Below are 17090 nucleotides of genomic sequence, written 5' to 3'. Positions count from 1 at the left end.
ACCCACCAAGCGAGAACCCCTGATGTGGGGCCTCACCCAACTGGCACCCAACAGCAGCTGTGGGCACATATCTGTTGCTGCCTGACTCCAGCCTGCCTTAGGTAGCTTACAGAGGTTGCAAGGTTCAAGATGATTCCACAATGCAAATTAAGGTGAAATGACATCAAGCAATTGGTTAACAATTTTACTCAAACAAAAAGCAGCTTCATGTTTGCCTGGGAAAAACAGTAATTGGTACTAGACAAGAAATGCCCTATTAGCAATAAGCTATGACGGTATGCCTTGCGTTATGTTTTCCTTGAGTGCAAGCTCAGTTCTTCAGAACGTTCCAGAAATGGCTCCGGGGTCTTGGGCACCCTCTAATGTTGTGATCAAGGTATGGCCCTATCCCTGTGCAAGTGCAGTGCGGTTCTCAAAATACTCTGAAATTGGGTTGGTGGTTCAGAGGGGCTTCAGGATGTCTCACTCTCCCCCTGTCCAAATGACAGCAAGATGACTTCCTGGTGAGAGATCTGTCTCCTTCTGAATTTGCCTGTTGTAATTCAGTCTTCACAAGACAAGGAAATCAGTCTAGAGGAATACCTCAGCTTTGCAAAGCTCCACCCTCCAACTGCTCCTCATCTCACAGAATCATCAAGGTTGGAAAGACCACTAAGACCACTCTGTCCAACCATCAACTCATCCCCACCATGCCCGTAAACCATGTCCCACTGACTACAACCTTCAGTGCCACATCCACACATTTCTTGAATGCCTCCAGGGACAGTGACTCCACCACCTCCCTGTGCAGCCCGTGCCGCTGCCTCTCCGCTCTTCCTGAGATTTTTTTTCCCAGTACTCAATCTGAACCTCTCTTGGCAAAACTTGAGGCCATTCCCTCTTGTCCTGTAGCTGCTACCCAGAAGAAGAGGCCAACCCCTCTCTCACCACAATCTGCTTTTGAGGTTGAGAACTTTCAATCACTATCAGTAAGCTTTGTGCTCTTCACCAGCTTTGTTGCCCTTCTCCGGATGTGCTCCAGGGCCTCAGTGTCTTTCTCTGCTTCCAGGTAGCAGCAAAAGGACAAGAAGTAATGCTGCTCCAGAAGTTCAGGTTAGGCATTAGAAAACATTTCTCCTCAGAAAGAGTGGCGAGGCAGTGGCACGGGCTGCCCAGGGCAGTGGCGGAGGCACCACCCTTGGAGGCGTAAGAGCCGTGGAGATGTGGCACTGAGGGACGTGGTCAGTGGGCACGGTTGGGACTTGATGATCTTAGTGGTCCTTCCCAACCTTAACGATGCTATGATTCGTAGCACGCCGAACTGCCGGCACCCTGCCGTGAGCCCACACCCAGCTCCCCGCCAGCCCCAGTGCTGGCCGCCCCAGTCGGGGTCAGCCCCACGGCGCCCACAAGCGCCGCGGCCCCGTCCTCCCCGCCCGCGCCGCGCTGCTCCCACCGGAGCCGGAAGGGGGCGGCCCCGCCCCGCCTCCCCACGCCGCTCGGTCGCCATGATGGGGTCGCGGGGGCTGTCGTTGTCGGCGCCGCGGGGCTGGCTGTGGGGGGTGGCGGCGGTGACGGCGCTGGGCGCCCTGCTCGGGGCATGGCGCTGGGCTCGGGGGAGAGCCGCGGCGCGCCGCCGCCGCCCGGGCCGCCTGCAGCGGGTGGGCACGGTGTCCGGCCTCTACGTGTACCCCGTGAAGTCGTGTCAGGGGATGGCGGTGCAGCGGGCGCGGGTGACGCCGATGGGGCTGCAGAGCGGGGAGATGCGGGACAGGTAGGGCAGCCCTGAGCGGGGCCGCGGCGGGGACCGCAGCGCCCGGCCTCGCGCCTTCAGCATCGCTCCGTGTCCTTCAGGTTTTGGCTTGTGGTCAAGGAGGACGGGCACATGGTCACGGCTCGTCAGGAGCCGCGTCTCGTCCTCATCTCTACCGGCTGCGAGAATGGCTACCTGACCCTGAGCGCACAGGGCATGAGGAAGCTGCGTCTGCCCGTGAAGCTGCCCCGCAAAAACCCGGTGCAGAACTGCAGGTACGGGAGGGCGGGGCGATGCCGGGCATTCCCTTTTCCCTCCCCGCTCTGCCCTGATGCTTTGCCTTTCGAGACCTGCGTTTCGAATGGATTTGGCACGTGAAATTCTCTGCCATGCGTTACTAGTGGCCGTAACGAAAGGTCCAGTTGTGATCTGATAAACAGTAGTGGAGATCATGAGACCGTAAGATGTGATCGTTGGTCGTCACGCCACGTGGTGTTCGCTTGCATGTATGTTAACCATTGAGGCGCACATCAGGAGCACGCACTGTTATCAGCGTGTCATTTCTGAAAGTTTGGGAGGGTGTATAGGCTAAAGTTAGATGCATGCGGATGGACTGTGAGCATTATGAAGTTTGGCAGTGTCGTAGGCTGTGAAGTCAGCAATACCTTGTCTAGTTCTTTTCAAGACAGATCCTGAGGTTTTGCATGATTTTGCTGCTTTTGTGCTCAGGGCTTGCTGATCTGATCCGTTAAGAATGAGGTTTGGGGATAGTAGTATATTCAGGCAAATGAAGATTTGGCTTTTGATCTCAGATTTTTCCCTTCCAGCCTGTGAGTGGGAGTTACTGCTTTGGTGCACCATACAACCTGCTGGCAAGGAGGGCATGATGCCTTCAGATCAGTGCTGGCTCGTGCCCAGTACTGGGTGGGAGCTGACACAATGCTATATTTCATCTGGCTGCACGAGGCTGTGTAGACCTGGACGCACACATGAATTTAGGATGTTTCTGAAAAGAAAGTATGCAAGCAGGAGTGATCTATCAGTAGCTCCTTTTGCAGGGGTGGTTTGCGTGAGTGAAAAGAAATTGATCTTTCTGGCAGCAAAGGCCTGCTGCTGGCTGTTGTTCCCTGGGGCTTTGAGCCTGCCTGTGGGTACTTATGTCCTGGCAGCAGGAGATGGCTGCGAGGAGCTGGGTGCAGGCTTAGATGAGCTGCCTGGGCATCTGCATGTGTAAAGCTGTGTAGTGTGTTGTTGCAGAGGTAGAAGAAACTGCAGTGCATTTGGGTCAACAGTAGTGAAAATTCATGATTCTTGTTGGAGTACTGAGTTGGAGCTTTACCTTGTTTTATTTGTTTTATATTCTGCTGCTGGTGGCTTTTTGTGCCCCATGGACTTTGCATCCGTTATAACTGTTTAACCTCTCCTAGCATCTGGAATAGCTCAGTATCTTAAATTTGAACTTTGCTTGTTGAATTAGTTATCTGTTGCCAGATCTCACTGGGGTGAGTTCATGCCAGCAGCCTCATGAAAAGCTGGCATGTACCCTTTTGTCGTTGTGCCTAATGTGGTGAGGGGAGAAAAGCCATCTTCCTGCTCAAGAGACAGATAATCTTTGGGGAAGGGTCTTGTTGAAAACAGTGGTTGAAATTTGCATCGTACCTCCTGCTCCATTTTATGAGCTGGCAGGCTGATTCTCAGGTGATCTAGATGTAGTGTGTGATTTGATTTTGTTGTTTTGGTTTTGTTTTTTTTTTTTGGTGGAATGTGTAAATACCAGCTTCAAACAAACTAATCTGCAGCCTCAACTGTTTCAGAGTAAAAACACTTACTGTGTATTGCGGATCTACTATGTCAGAATGCATATATTCTATACGTAACAGAGTTTCACTCAGCTTTGGGTAAATTTTTACTGAAAATACAACAAACAGGTTTGTTATTGCTTGCTGCTGTGTGACATTAGCTCTGGGGACCTGAAGTCTTCATGGCTCACTCTTTCACCAGCTGCTATTGTCCTGCCATGTCTGTGTTACTTAGCAAGAAGATTGCACTCTGGGAATATCCTTATGCCAAATTCAGATACCAGCTTCCACCTCATTAATTCAGGTAGTTTGTTACCTGTGTCTAGTTACTACTGTTAAAATGAGTTGTGTACTTTTGAATAATGACAGTGCTTGAGCCCTTAACTTTCCAGCTAACTTGCTGATGTGCCTTGTGATCCTTTAGGGTGTTTGGATTGGATATTCAAGGCAGGGATTGCGGAGATGAAGTGGCTCAGTGGATCACCACTTTCCTGAATTCAGAGCCATATCGACTGGTGCACTTCGAGCCTTCCATGGTGCCAAGAAAGTCAAAGGACGTAATCAACCTTTTCCGAACCACTGATGAGGTAAATGAATGCTCTTGTTTCCTCCTCTAGCCACCCATACTTGCACTTGTATCTTGTCATTCAGTAGTCAGCAGACTTTACTCCCATGATCTTACAGCAACTTGACAATTTGTGTTTGTTCTTGTAGGTTGCCTATCCTGATTGTAGCCCAGTGTTGATCATCTCAGAAGCTTCCCTAGATGACTTAAATACCAGATTGGAGAAGAAAGTTAAGATGCAGAACTTCAGACCGAATATTTATGTGGCAGACTGTAGTGCTTTTGAGGAGGTAAAATAGCTCTTAAATGTTTTTGGGTTTTTTTTTGAAGGTTTGGATATGCTTTTTTTCTTTATGTGGTGCCAACATGGATGAGGAGAGCTGCTGTTCTGTGATGTACAGCTGCATTCCAGCTTCTGAATCACAGAATTGTAGGGGTTGGAAGGGACCTCTGGAGATCATTGAGTCCAGGCCCCTGCCAAAGCAGCTCCCTAGCCCAGGTTGCACAGGTAGACGTCCTGGTGGGTCCGGAATGTCTCCAGAGAAGGAGACCCCACCACCTCTCTGTGCAGCTGTGCCAGTGCTCCATCACTGCACTGTGAAGAAGTTCCCACGCACGTTTGTGCAGAACTTCCTGTGCCTCAGTTTGTGGCCATTTCCCCTCATCCTATCACCACACACTGCTGAGAAGAGTCCAGCCTCATCCCTTTGCCTCCTGCTCCTTGGATATTTGTAGATGTGGATCAGATCCCCTCTGAGTCTTCATTTTTCAAGGCTGAACAGACCCAGGTCTCTCCGCCTTTCCTCATAAGGGAGATGCTCCAGGCCCTTTATCATCTCTGTGGCCCTCTGCTGGACTCTTTTGAGGCAGTCCCTTTACTTTTTTGTACTTTTCTGCTTGCTTGAATCTGTGTGAAACATTGAGGGGAGGAGACAGGTTTGTGAATACTTAACTAGCTTAGCAAAGGGTGAAAGTAGTATGTTTAAGTACAGTTTGCTATTGGTAGCTCACCTTCTAGTGTGAGGCTAAGAAAGCTGTACGTGCTGTAATTGATCAGATTGTTGATACAGATTAACAAATTGTGAATGAAATATTTTGTGGCCTTTGGCACAAGAGTAAAACTGGCCCTTGTTATTCTGCAGTATCGTCACTACATCTCTGACTATATTCTGGTGGTTCAAAAAGTAGTTTATGAAGGTATCTGGTGATGAAATTGATACCTGTCAATAAATTCAGGGCCTTCAGCAATTAACTCAAATGCCTCAGCAGAGCTGTTCTCCTGGGAAAGTTTTTGTTACAAGATAAAAAGGATCCTAACACACAGAATTCAACACTCCACCAGCTTTGAGTAGGAAGTAAACTGTACCCTGCTAGTGTGGATAACAGATGCCGCAGCAAGGTTGAGGCACCAATTAAAAACATAGCCAACAGCCATATTGTTTTCTGAATAGGTTTTTGACCATGTGTGGAACATGACTTATGTAATACACAGCCTTTTTCCTGGATGCAATCACCAAAGGCCCCATACCAGAACCCCAAATTAACACAATGCATGTGTATTATATATAGCAATCCTAGGAACAGGCAGCACTTGGTAGAAATTGGATGAATGTTCACATATTGAAACATATAAAATCTGTGTGCTTTCAGTCATGGGGATCTGTGCTTTTAAAGGTGATCATCTGGAATGGTGCTGCCACTTCAGGGGGTGACTGTGCTGGGAATGACTGTGTGTGAATACATCTAATCTGTGTATAAACCTTTCCTCAGGATAACTGGGAGGGCATTCTTGTTGGTGACGTGGAGATGAAAGGGACAGTGTGCTGTGGAAGGTAAATATTGGAAAGTGTTACTTTACATAGATGTATAGAGACTTACAGTTTTAAAAAACAACAGAAAGTTAATGATTTGGTGCTGTCTGTCTTTGCAGGTGTATTTTGACAACTATTGACCCAGACACTGGAGTCCTGGACAGGAAGGAGCCTCTGGAAACATTGAAAAGGTTGTAAAAATACCAGTGGGATTCAGGCTGTGTGATTGGATTAAGGCTCAATCCCAACACGTGCTAGGCTGATGTTTTAAAAGTGGTTTGAAATATTTGTGGGATGTAATAATGCAGTGTAAAGATCTGTGTTTATTGGCTTCCATTCTACTTTATGCGATACTATGTGGTAAGAAAATTCAGGAAACCCTCCCTTCTTTCTTGCAAACTTTACATTCACTCCCTCTTTCATCAGTGCTAGTATGTATGCTGGGGGTGACAGATATTTAAGATATTTTAAAGGTTTGATTTTGCAGCTTTAGCATTTTTATTTTAAAGTATCTCCTGCGTATGTGGTATATACATGAATGTGTGAGTACAGTAGATTCTCTCTCTCTGTTTGAAGTGCTTCTCATATTTAGTTTAGTTTGTAGTCTGGTATGGTGGTCCAAATATCATATCTCATCTCTCTCACTGCTGATATTTTGATGTATAGAGTATGCTTTCACTGCTTCTAAGAAAGTGTTCTGTCTTTGCAGTTACCGCCTGTGTGATCCGTCAGAGCGACACATATACAAATCCAGCCCTCTCTTTGGGAAATACTTTGCTGTTGACAAAACTGGAACAATTCAGGTTGGAGACCCTGTGTACAAGATGATTGAATAATGGCAAACATTTTTGTCAGATGACTTTTCATTTAGATATGTAAACTGCTTATCATTAAACACGGTCACTGATCCAAATTCATACATTTGTTCTACTTCACTGCACTGTTTTCAATGCTGTGTTTCTTTGTAAGGTGCAGGGTGTCTTTATAAGCTGTAAACTGTCAATCATTTTAGATCTTATCATTAAATAGCATGAGTGTAGCAACCAAGTCTTTAGTTTTCTTCAGGGTGTTGTGGAAGGAAGTCTATGACAGGATAAACTTCACAGCACTACTGTGAGTATCACACCTCCTAAAATTTTAACATCAGAATCCAAACTGATGTGCAAGGAGTTTGCTTCATGTAATAGATGCCTTCAGTCCCTATAAAGAACTTTAACCCTTACCCATTATTCATTTAGTTCTTTCCTCCCTGTTCTAACCAAAGGACGAGAATTTGTATGAAGCTGATAATTACATTATCTACTATATTTTATACTGTGCAAAACTGACAGAGGTGCGATGCAGAGGGAATAAACTCTGGATGGTATCAGTAATATCTTTTCTTCAAATGTAACTTAATCATGAAAATGAGGTTTGTCATGAAAAAATCCAAGTCTGTCATTTTTAAATGCTTGGCTGCCTGATGCTTTGTTACAAATTGCTAGATCTGGAAAGGCCATTGAAGTAGCCAAGAAGAGGAATAATTAAATGCAAAGGACAAGTAATGATTCAATTTTGTGTTTGGATTCCTTGTACTCTGCTGTGGATGTGAAATTGGAATTTTGCTGCGTGTTCGCAGCTCAGACCTGTACGATAAAGAACCCTTGTGCCTTTGAGTAAGTTCAATTGAGTGTACTTGGCAAACATGAAATAAGCATATGGAGATGGTAGTTGTCTTTTTGTGAGCTCAGAATTGCTCCAAATAGCCCTTATTAGCAGAGTGCTGTGTAAGTACTTAGCTTTCCTGTGATGGACAAGTAGTCAGGTAGGTCTGCACTTCGTATATGGGTATATTGCTGCACCTAATGAAGCAACGACTGGGAGGAATTGAGGGAAGAAGCATCTTCTCCTAGAAGCAAGGCAGTCTTGAGGTTCACTTTAAAATAGCGTTCGTTAAAAATCCTGAATATTAGAGGCTGAAGCTTAGTGGGATTCCTGTGAGTACTATTAAGCAAAGGCAGCCTGCTGGCCTGCCAAAGCAATTAGTTGTGTCTGTTCATTAAGTCAAAGAGGAATGAACGAGCTGAAATTTTGCCTCCAGCCAAGTGTGCTTTTTCGTTGTTATTTGAGCTCCACTTTAGGAGTTATATCACGCATTGAGTGGCATAGATTGCCTTTCATCTTGTGCTGTCATTGATTGGACTAATTTTCAAAGGAGATAGATGCAGTTTCTCATTGGGAAGACTCTGTTCCTGTTAGGAAAATGCTATAGATCTAAAACCCTGATTTATTCTTCTCAAAGACCCTCAGAGGAATTTGGTTAGAATGCTAAACTGAGTATGCTCTGAGTGTAACAGATTTGACAAATGATGTTTAAATCCGTTATGTGGGGAGCTGAAGAGGGTAACAAATGAACTAATATAAATATATTCTTACAAATGTTGAACTGCTGTAACTTTACATATTGTATTTGAATTCACTAAAGCTGTTTAGGAAATTGACTGCAAAATATGTCACTCAAAATACAATATTTTTGTAATTGTGCACTTTAAGATGTTGATGTTTTTTTCTAACAATAAAGTCAAAAGCTAAAATACAAACTTCTATTAAATTCTTACTGTTGTAAGGAGTAAAGTTTGTTAATCATTTTTTCTGTTTTCCTTTTCACATTTTACTTCTGCTGCTGTTTACTGGACTTGGCATAGAATTAACTAGTGTTGTTTAATTTTATTTATTTTCCCTCTCATGTTTGGGAAAATATCCACTTAACCAGAGGAAGCTATACACATAAGAGAACAGAATCATTGGATGTAAGTGGTCCTCTTCCTCAACTTCACAGCTCTTATGATGAGGATGATGAAAAAGATATTTACAGATATTTTTCTCCACAGACATACAAAACAGAAAATTCTTCTGAATCACAGAATTGTAGGGGTTAGAAGGGACCTCTGGAGATCATCTAGTCCAGCCCCCCTGCAAAGCAGGCTCCCTGCAGCAGGCTGCACAGGTAGGTGTCCAGGCACATCTTGAATATCTCCAGAGAAGGAGAATCCGCAGCCTCCCTGGGCAGCCTGTGCCAGTGCTCTGTCGCTGTGAAGAAACTCCTTCACATATTGGAGCAGAGCTTCCTATACTCAAGTTTATTGCTGTTTCCCCTTGTCCTGTCCCCACAGACCACTGGAAAGACGTTGGCCATGTCCCTTTGACTCACACTCTTACTTATTTTCACAGTGATGTGAATACAAGAGATGTGAAATAGGAAATGCCCAAATATGAAGCCAAATATTTAAAACATCATTCTTGGGGCAGTGAAGTTCTTGCAGAACTGTGAGACTGAAGAACAGTCCTTACTGGCAGAAATTTCCTAGTTGCTTAGGATTTGAGTGGGGTCTTTGAGTCTTTGGGGAATTTAAGCCTTAAGTCAAAACTTGCCCTGAAAAAGAGGAAGAGCTATATTTTTGCATCTTAAGGAGGAAAAAATAAAAAAGCCTCCCGGAGGCATTGCTCCACTTCCATTTAAGAAAAGAGATTCTTGGCATTTGCTACTCCAGGTGGCAAAGGTGTTTAAAAAAAGGATTGCCACAGAGTATTAATTTCTGATTTCTTCTAGAAACTTAAATTGTATTCTCATTTTGAGATCTTTGAGAAATTCCCTGCACTGGGCAGATGCAGAGCTGAGGGCTACTGCATCTACAAACTTTGTTTTTTTCAGATCAAAAATTCTTAAGTTCCTCCCTGTCCCCCTGAAAACAACCAACAACTTTCAGTCATTCTACCTGGAAAACAAAAAAACAACAGGAAAGAAAAGCCCACCACCAGCACACTTCCAGGCATCAGAAATGGGCATCAGTCTTCTCTTCAGCCAGGGGAGGTGCAGGGTCCCTCCATCTGCTCAGCTGGATGCCAGTGCTTTCCCATCAGGGAGGATCTGTTCTGGGGCAGCAGTTCTTTGATTTGTTGATTATGAAAGAAGAATCCAGTGCCTCAGCTCCAAGTCATAGAAAAGTTGTATTGCTGATCAATGAATGGATTTATTTACTCAGTACGTGTAACTGTAACAGAGCCATATGCCAGCATCTTTTAATGAGTTGTATAGACCTAAGAAATTCTGTCAAGGTGAGTGTTTGTACAAGAGTGTCTATTTTCCATGGTCCTTTGAATGCCAGTGCTTGTCTTGCATTCCTCTGACCCTTCTGCAACTCCAAAATAGCTGATCCTACCCCAGTGAACTTTCTATGTAAATAAATACAGTTGATGCCAGCTACTTTTGAAGAAAGGCTATATTTAAAGCTATTTGTTAATATCACATAATTTCTGCCCTCCCTCGCCCCCTTGGGATTGTTTGCCCTTTTTAAGTGGAGTACATTTGGATGAAGTAAATGTCTATGACATACCCTTTCTGAAGGGTCTTCCCACAGTTACTGTTTAACATATCCTCCTTTAATCCAAGCAGGAGAGGCCAGTGTATTTTATCTGGTTAGCTAAAGGGAGCTGTCAGAGTGGATTTGGGGCTGAATTGGAAGGCTTGGAGATGCACGAGCTGAAAAGAGGAGGAAGCAGGCCCACAGGTGAGTCTAGATGCAACTGCAGTTGTACTGAGTGCATTCTAAAAATGTTTATGCAGTATTCACAATAGGCTTCAGCCAACTGGTTTGGTTTGGGTTTATTTGCAGATGGCCGATGTGCAGCCTGCGTGTTCTCCCATAAATTACAAAATCACAAAACTCACCATAAAATGTATTTATGAAAAAGCTATTTCCTCTCCCCTTATCCTTTATCTCTTTCTTCAGGGGACAGCATAATGTGGACATTGCATTTCCTTCACACTTAAAACACTTCACATTTCTGTGCATGCACGTTGGTCTCTGAATGTATGAGAAAACTTTGATATCCAAGTAGCATGATTTGCATTTATAATCAAATACTTTGCTTTTGCCAGGTTTCCCTGCCCCAAACAAATATCTGAAGGCATCTCAAGCTGGCAAGATAGCAATAATTTCCACTTTATTCCTGATTGCTTACTTTTTCCCATGAGAAAATCCTTTTGAATGACATTTAACTTGAGTAAGGGACTGGAAGCTCCATTCCTGCAAAAAAGTGAAGGTTCCCTGGCTTGCTATTCTTGTTTCATTCTCACCACAACCCATTATAGATGCATGCAGGGATATTTTTCTTCCCTGGCAGACTTCCACTGAAGATGGAGGCATCGCTTTTGGTACATCCCTGGGACTAAAAACTTGCTGGCATCAGTAAAATACAGCAAGATGTAACATTAGTACAACTTGTCCCAGCCTTGGATGAAGATGTTTCCTTGTGATAATTAGCTTTTGAAACTTCAGAACAAAGCTTTTATTTTTCTTCTGTTTATTTTTCTTTGCTTATTTTTGTCCCTTGCTTCATTCTCCAGTCTTAGTAACTGGAATATGACTTGGTGTAAGGGACCTTAAAGGAAGCTTTTTCTACACGTTAAGCCTCCATCCTCACCACTACATTTTAAGTGCTCTTTGTCATACATGTCCCTTAGTGTACCTTTTCTTCAGGTTGAACATCTTTCCTAGACTTGTGGTGGCTCTCCATCCAGTGGACTGCGTAGCTCTCAGGCAGAGGGATGACGTGACTGACTGTACTTAGATTGAAATTAAAACCTTGGCATTCAGCAGTGCCAAGAAATAAAGAGCTGACCAAAATCCTCTTTACTTCCTCCACGCCCCAGTGGGAGTCTTCCTTATCTTCCTTGGAGTGAAATGTGAGTGGTGAGATGCTCTGGAGGTGAGAGCTGTGCCTTGCCAACACTTCACAGTCAGAAGGCAGTGGTTGAGCAGTGTCCTGGAGCTGCTGGTCCTATGGGGATGTAGAGGCAATCATAGATTCATAAAAATCATTGAGGTTGAAAAAGACCTGCAAGATCATCACAACTCTTCTTCCTGCTTGTGGAAAAGAACAGAACCAAAACCAAAAGAAGCAGTAATACTAAGGCATATGTTATCTGTTGACACAATGGAAAACTAAATGAAGTCTAACATATTTAGAGAGCACGACAAATGTGTGGTTTCATTGCTGCTTTCATTTATACTTGTCAAAACTCACAGCACAATATGGTACATTTTCACCCTCTGTTTTCACTGGAAATTGCTTTTAGAGTGACTCATTTCTTACTTGTGTTTTCTGTGTTTCCAGAGACATTCCACATTTCAGTAGCTCTTTTGTCTGCTCTGGGATTTAGGTATTGTCTTTGTACTGTTAAATATAAAGGTTTGTTAACCCTAAGAATGATGTCCATCTGTTATCTAGTGTACCCAAGAGTCAGACCTCAAACTGAAGCATGTCATTTGAATTAGGTGAGTAGGATTTCACTTGAGATCTCAGTGTGCTTTGTTTGTTCTTTGTCTTTCTTCGATGTCTTTTAGTTGAACATCACTGCGGAGATTTGTGACCTTAAGCCTGGTTGCTTACTCTTCAGAGCTCTGTTTTTTTAATGTGAGCTTTTTAGCCTAAAGTCTTAATGATAAACTTTCCAAGAAGGACCATTTTAGCTTTTGTTAATGTGTTGTTTATATACACAAATGCAGCACTGGAAAAGTGGAAATTTTGCTGTAAGATCTGTTTTGCTGTGTCCCACATCCACAGAGTGCCGATATGGTCTGCTGTAGTGGACTTAGTTGTGTCTGTAGGGGGTTCTGTTGCAAACCAGCTGAATTCTACCTGCTTTCAACCATCTTGCAGAACTCATAAACTTTACCCAGATGAAAGAATTCAGCTTGAACTCTCTGTCTGATCTTAGGACTCTGTGTGAAGTTTAAGCCACCATAAGTGTAACAGAGTGTAGGTTTCCAGGAAAGGGAATCATTAATTTGAGGGACTGTTGTCCTTTGCAGCATCCCCGAGGACAGATCTAGCTTAGCATCTTTCACTCTTGCCTGGAGAGGGTTTGGATTTGGCAACGCTGGGTCCTAAATCTGTACTAGCTCTACTGTTGTCAGCAAACTGTTCTCCTACCCTTACGTTTTTCCAGATGTTCAATGAAATAAAGCCACATTTTATTCTTACTGTCAGCTGTTTGACAATGCTTCTGCTTTTTTAAATAAATACAAGACTTAAGATCTTAAATCGGTGATAAAGGATAAATACTCTTTAAAACCACATTGGAAAAGAGTAGGTGTTGCTCACCTGTTCTGACTCTATGGCTGTGACTGGAGCTTGGATCCCTCTTGGATGAACGTTTTGGGGAGCGTTGCCACTCTTGTTATGTAGGTGGAAACCCATCTCTTTCAGCTGGGATCTTGGGAGGGATCTCCCTTGCTGTGTGCAGGGAAATTGCTTTACTGTGGAATTGGCTGCCCAACATATCAATGGAAGTTGTGCTGTTGTTTTCAATAGAAAGTGAAGTGCTTTATCTCTTCAGTGCTTTATCTCGTGTACTTCCCATATTTCAGAGCATTTCTGAAACAACTGCCACGTTCCCTTCTGGTTGTGTTGCATGAATCTCTGGAAAAGCGTTATCCCTTCACAGGTCTTAACAACTTGCCAAGTTTTATTTATTCTTTCCTCTTGTCACCAGGTGACTGATCAGTCTTGAAGCTTTGTTAGCTGTGTTTACAGCATGAGCTTACTGCTCCTACTAGAAAAATGGTCATGAAATGAAGTTATTTTAGACCCTATGTAGACCATCAGAGCAGGGAAGCAGACAATATGATGGGCAGGACAGCTCTTTTGTCAAGCAGAACAACGTTACTAAAACACAAGCAGAAGGAAAGGAGCACTTGGGAAGTGCAAGAAAAAGTTTAATGATGGGTGTTGAAAAGTGAAAGAAATACAAGTTGGATTTGCGTTTTTCCTGGTCAGTTTTTAGGCAGAGAAAGTCGAGGCAGCAGCTTTTCACACTGCTGTAGTTACACTGGTGTAGCACTACTGGGTTGCATTAACATATTAGAATTGCATTAGAAATAATATTGTCCACTCATTGTTACTGTAGAAAATGAATGAATATGTATGGTCAGCTTTCCATCCGGTGTCCTACTGTCTGTTGCAGATGGGATTGTTGCTCAGATAACGAAAGCAGCGGGAGTGTTTGGGGACATGTGACCTTGGGAAAGTTCCAGCTGCTGTGAGTGATAGCTCTTACTTCATGCTCATGGCTGTGAGTGATAGCTCTTACTTCATGCTCATGGCTGCTTCATTCTTTCATCAGAGTAAGCCCTCGGAACTTGCGCAAATGAGCAGTGCTTCCCGTGAGTGTGTTTATTTACAGCACGTTTCATAGTGAAGAGCTCAAATCAACTGAAGTGCTAAAAGCTTAAGTCAGATTTATGTATTTATTTTTAAGGAGTCTAGGTGTATGCGACTCTGTGTTATGGGGGCTGATTGGGATCAGCTCCTGGACTTTGTGTTATGCGCTTTGTGCACCTCCATCCCTAAACTCATATATGTAGCCACCAAAAGAAAATTATCAGGTGGTAAATTCACGTGCTTGGAAGAGGAGATGACTGCTTTTAGAGGTAAGTCTATCCAGACTGCTATTGAAGCCTTCTTCACGGGCTTCTTTATCAAATGGTAGAGTACCTTGAGAAGGAGCTGTGCTAATAGATCAAAGCATATTGGTAGATAACGTGTTTTATCCATGTGAGCTGTGGCTGTATCTGAGTGATGGCTATCAGGATTTTCATACTCTCCATAATTCCCTCTTTGTAGCAGCCAGTGCGGGAAAGCTGATACAGTTCCATTTTGCTTTGTTAGTGGTTATTTCTTCATTTGTCTGTTAGTGACATTATATTATAATTAATATATATTGGTGGGTAACAGGAGCATCTTTAGTATCTGGCTTGTTGGACATGATCAGCTGCAGAAGTGAAGGAGTTCCCAGTCCCCTCCAAACCATTCCTTGGCACCAGCACAAGCCCAGCTCTTCTCCCACCAAGAGCTGGGGTTGCTGGTACTCATCCATTGTTTTTATAAACCACAGAGGAGGGACAGCGGGTTTAATAAACATGCTCAGAGTGCATAGAGATAGCCTCTCTAGAAGTGCTAAAGCACATACCAAAAGTGAGATTATTTTATTTTTGCACTACGATATAAGAAAAATGTCGTGTAATCAGTTAGAGCCGAGTACTTGAATGTATTAACACATTAACATGACTAAACGTGCATGGGTATCCTCAGTAAGCCATGTGCAGGAAAGCTTACTGGGCTTTTGGGATGTCATGTTATGAGCTCTGAGCAAGAGCTGGTTTTTGACTGCTTGGATGCCCTTTCCCCACCCCTTATCCCATCTTATCACCACTCCAGCCCCGGGTCTCTGCTATTTTGCCACCTGCTGGGTCTCGAGTTGAACCCTATTAATTAGTTCATACGTTGTTGGTTATTTCAATAAAAATACCAGATTGTTTACTGAGAAATTAAGCAATCTGCCCCTGAGCACAGCCTCATGGGACATCCGAGGACAGCTGTAAAGTTCTTTTTAAGAAGTTCTGGTTAATGTCAGCTGAGAAAGCTCTTGGTAAACAAACGAATAATTGATTGCTCAGCTTTCACATAGCTACTGCGTTTCTGGGCTCACATGACTCATTTGTGAACCATTCCTGTCGTCCTAATGCCATAACATTGGAGAAATGATGATTGTTTCTTGGAGGATTCTTCTGTGGACATAGTTGCCAAGACCAAAGCTGTAATGGTTTGTTATTATGACCTTTGTTATTCCATTAGGCTCAATAGCTTTAAAAAAAATGATGTGTGCATACTTTAGGAAAGTTTTTACCCTTTACATTGACCTGACATCATAGTTTATACTACAAAATGTATTAATGACAAAGTAGTGTTTTCATGTCAGGAGGACGAATTTTAACAACTATAATCTGCCCTTACTCACCATAAATATAAATGTATTGGTAAAACAGACCTTGTTAATGCAGCCAAGACAAATGCTGGGCTATATTTCAAACCAATTGAAGCTCTAGTCTATACACTGTGATTTTTTTTTTCTTGGTGAGGCTTCAAATACATTATTGTCAAAACACTGTTAACGTGTGTTTTCCAGTGGGTATTGTGGAGCAGTAATGACCCCTCAGATGCAAACAATCTCGGTCGTTTTTCTCTGTTACTCAAAGATGTGTAAATGTCTTTGAGGATACAAAAGGGCAAAGGGAGCATTCAATTAATATTGTTTTGATGGGTTTTTAATACTTAGAAAAAAAATCAACAGCAAAAAAGCACCGTGAGAATGACAGTCCTTGCAAATTGCCTCATACAGCAAACAGTTTAATTTGCAATAAATTCTGTGCATTATAGTTAACTGAAGCAGCCCCTGCAGAGATGACATAAAGTATGCTTGCAGTTTCTGATTGCTCTTCAAAGCTGATGTCTAGAAGTGCTCTTTTCTGCTTTTGCTTCTGTAAATTCATTAAGTGTGTACCACAGGCAGTTTTGCCTTCTGCCTTTGCTTGCACCTTTCCTTGGATGCTTTCAGAAGTCCTTAGTGTGACTGGAAAGGAAGCAGAACTGAGCTAAATCTGGCCATTCTTGTGCAGAGCTTGGGCAGAGTTGGTTTTTGCTCTCTTTCAGGAGGTAGTGAGCTGACCAAAGAGATTCTTATGGGAGAAATGCCCTAGAAGTGCTCAGCCCTTTGAAAAATGGTACTGAAGAAATAGCAAAATAGGAGGCATTACTTTTGGAGCAGCCCTCATTCTTAGCACTCTTTCTAGAAGGATCAGATATTTACTTCTATAAAGAGTGCTAAGAGTGAGGGATGCTCCAAAAGTTATGCCTCCTATTTTGCTTTGTTAGCCCACTGTGTCAGAGATGAGTATTGGTGTTATGACAGAAGAGGCTGAACTTTCCCACCGATATTCCATTACGTGTTGTTGCCGTGGAACAGATGGCAGCAGAGGGGTAGGCTGACACAATGGCATCTGACATGGACGTGCATATGAAGCAAAGCAGTGGAACCACATTCCTCCATGCAAAAAAAAAAATAAATGACTCCCATTGGCATTCATTGACACTTGCTGAATGTTTATGGAAACCAAAGAGTGGATGTGAGGACAGTGAGGCAATGGATGGTGCCTTTTGACAATATTCACCTCTGCTGATGCAGATTTGTAGAAACGTGGCATGCAGGCTTTTGTTCACAGCTGGTGAAAATGCAAAGCCTAACAGTGCTGATTATGTGGAAACTAGTGTTTCGTAGCTGACAATTTGCTCTATCAAACAGT

General features: G+C 43.3%; 2 protein-coding genes across 2 annotated transcripts in view; both read left to right on the top strand.

Moving 5' to 3' along the window:
• CUNH1orf115 (chromosome unknown C1orf115 homolog) overlaps positions 1-17090 on the top strand; it is a 231092-nt gene that overhangs the window by 8299 nt on the left and 205703 nt on the right. The window lies entirely within an intron of this gene.
• LOC136050525 (mitochondrial amidoxime reducing component 2-like) lies at positions 1474-6954 on the top strand. The gene is made up of 7 exons (XM_065739483.1): positions 1474-1753; positions 1834-2007; positions 3956-4118; positions 4246-4386; positions 5867-5928; positions 6027-6098; positions 6617-6954. The coding sequence occupies exons 1-7, from the start codon at positions 1488-1490 to the stop codon at positions 6741-6743; spliced, it is 1005 nt and encodes a 334-aa protein (XP_065595555.1). The 5' UTR covers positions 1474-1487; the 3' UTR covers positions 6744-6954.

The sequence above is a fragment of the Cyrtonyx montezumae genome, unplaced genomic scaffold, assembly GCF_038088225.1.
Source record: "Cyrtonyx montezumae isolate F1298 unplaced genomic scaffold, pur_monq_1.0 scaffold_0, whole genome shotgun sequence".
Lineage (NCBI taxonomy): Eukaryota > Metazoa > Chordata > Aves > Galliformes > Odontophoridae > Cyrtonyx > Cyrtonyx montezumae.
This window is presented reverse-complemented; position numbering and strand designations above follow the sequence as displayed.

What these genes read in the sequence shown, in the direction of transcription:
- LOC136050525 (XM_065739483.1), top strand. Translation starts at nt 1,488, where the DNA reads ATGATGGGGTCGCGGGGGCTGTCGTTGTCGGCGCCGCGGGGCTGGCTG. An exon ending in GGGACAGTGTGCTGTGGAAG is followed by an intron (nt 5,929 to 6,026) that starts GTAAATATTGGA and finishes CTGTCTTTGCAG; the next exon opens with GTGTATTTTGACAACTATTG. An exon ending in CCTCTGGAAACATTGAAAAG is followed by an intron (nt 6,099 to 6,616) that starts GTTGTAAAAATA and finishes CTGTCTTTGCAG; the next exon opens with TTACCGCCTGTGTGATCCGT.